Source organism: Penaeus chinensis, chromosome 34 (genome assembly GCF_019202785.1).
Source record: "Penaeus chinensis breed Huanghai No. 1 chromosome 34, ASM1920278v2, whole genome shotgun sequence".
Taxonomy (NCBI): Eukaryota; Metazoa; Arthropoda; class Malacostraca; order Decapoda; family Penaeidae; genus Penaeus; species Penaeus chinensis.
In genome coordinates this window covers 4,493,108-4,495,607 of record NC_061852.1, presented here as the reverse complement: position 1 = coordinate 4,495,607, position 2,500 = coordinate 4,493,108, and the positions used below count along the sequence as shown (strand labels likewise).

The 2,500-nt window shown below is 23.0% G+C and overlaps 1 protein-coding gene across 1 annotated transcript in view; it reads right to left on the bottom strand.

The window, feature by feature from the left end:
- The window catches only part of LOC125043479 (collagen alpha-1(XXIII) chain-like), a 142,485-nt gene that overhangs the window by 605 nt on the left and 139,380 nt on the right, over nucleotides 1-2,500 (bottom strand). Inside the window, exon 10 of the mRNA XM_047639570.1 lies at nucleotides 2,377-2,379. Within this exon, the coding sequence (XP_047495526.1) occupies nucleotides 2,377-2,379 (3 nt within the window). The remainder of the gene's footprint in view (nucleotides 1-2,376; nucleotides 2,380-2,500) is intronic.

Here is a 2,500-nt window from a genome sequence, read left to right as displayed (position 1 = left end):
TATAAATATATATATAAATAAAATATATATAAATATAATATTGTGTGTGTGTGGTGTGTGTTGTGTGTGTGTGTGTGTGTGTGTGTGTGTGTTGTGTGTGTGTGTGTGTGTTGTGTGTGTGTGTGTGTGTGTGTGGTGGGGGGGGGGGGGGGGGGGTGTTTTGTGCGTGTGTGTGGTGTGTGTGTGTGTTTGTATGTGTGTGTGTGTGTGGTTTTATGTGTGTTTTGTGTGTGTGTGTGTGTGTGTGTGTGTGTGTTTGTGTGTGTGTGTGTGTGTGGTTGTGTTGTGTGTTGTGTGTGTGTGTGTATGTATGTATGTGTGTGTGTGTGTTTGTGTGTGTGTGTGTGTACACAAAATATATATGTGTGTGTATATATATGTACACAAATGAATATGTATATATGTTATATATATGCATATATCTACAACTATATCTATATCTAATTCTATCTATCTATCTACGTATAAATATATATATGCATGTATATATATGCATTATATATATGCATTATATATATATATATATAAATATATATATATATATATATAGTATATATATATATATATATATATATATAAATATAAATATAATACATGTATATATATACTTTTACATAAAATACACATATATAAAATATATATATATATATATATAAATATATAATATATATATATAAAATATATATATATATATATTACAACGCACATACATAAAATACATACAAATTTAATATATATATGTATATTATATATATATATACATACACACATACTTATACATATATATATACATATATATAAATATATATATACATATATATATACATATATATATACTTTTATATATAAAATAGATAAATATATATACATATATATATATATAATATAAAATATATATCTATAAATATATATATAAAATATATGTATATTATATAATATACACACACACACACAACACACACACACACACATATATATATCTTTTTTGCATATATAATATATATAAAATATAAAATATACATATATATATATATATTATATATATATAATATAATATAAAAGGTATGAATGAGAATGAATATCTGACGAAGATATAATCGCAAACCGGTCAAATACGTCTCCTTGTATTGTGAAAAATATTCATTCTCATTCATAACTTTTCTACATTTGTCAACATGAATACGGTTCATATAAATATATGTATATATATATATATATATATAAAAATATATATATAATACTTATATATATATATATATAAATTTATATAAAATATATTTATATATATAAATAATTATTATATATATAGATATATAAACTTATATATATATATATATATATAAAATATATATATATATATTGATATATATACATATGTATTTATATATTATATTATATATTATATATAAATATAAATATAATAAAAATATAATACATATATAAAAAAAAATAAATTATACTTATATATATATATAATATAAACTTATAATATACAATATATATAATATTATGTATACATATATATATATATATATATATATAAAATAATATTTATATATATATAACTAACATACACAACAATATATAGATCCGTCGCCACCCTCTTTCCCCCCCCCCCACGCCCCCCCCCCCCCCCCTTCCCGGCGAGTGTCCGCCCTCAGGAACCGAGGTCGTTGTGTCTGGCCGGTCGCTATAAAGGGGCTTCAATCTAAATTCCCTCTTCTTCCTGTTCTCCTTCTTCCTCCTCTTCTTTTTGTTTTTCTTTCCTTTTTTTTTTCTTTCTCTCTTCTCTTATCTTCAGTATCTTATTTTTTTCTTATTTTCTGTTATATTTTTTGTCTTCTGTTATCTTTTATATATTTTTTCTTTCTCTTCGTCTTCTTCTTCTTTTTTCTCATTTTTCTTTTCTTTGCACGGAAAAAGTAACAGATATTACGTCAGATGTTTCATTATGTAATCAAGAATTTCCCCCAACCACTCTACAGGTAAATAAATATATTATAAATAATATTTAAATATATATAAATATATATATATTATAGTATATGTATGTATTTATGAATATATGATATATATTATATATATGTATAATAATATATTATAAAATATAAATATATACACACATGATATATATATAGATTATGTATGTAAAAACATGTATATAATATATATATAAAATATATAATATAATATATATATATATATGTGTGTGTATGTGTGGTGTGTGTGTGTGTGTGTGTGTGTGTGTGTGTGTGTGTGTGTGTGTGTGTGTGTGTGTGTGTGGGGTGTGTGTATATATATGTATATATTTTATTATATATAATATAAATATATATATATATATATAATATATGTGTATGTATGTATGTATCCCACTGACTAAGGATAAAAAGGGTCTTCAGTCACACTTAAATTTAAATGTGTCACAAAAAGATCACCGCCTTTCAAACCCGCTAAGTTGACGTCCGCGATATTAAAAGAATTCCTGTTAAAATTCCGG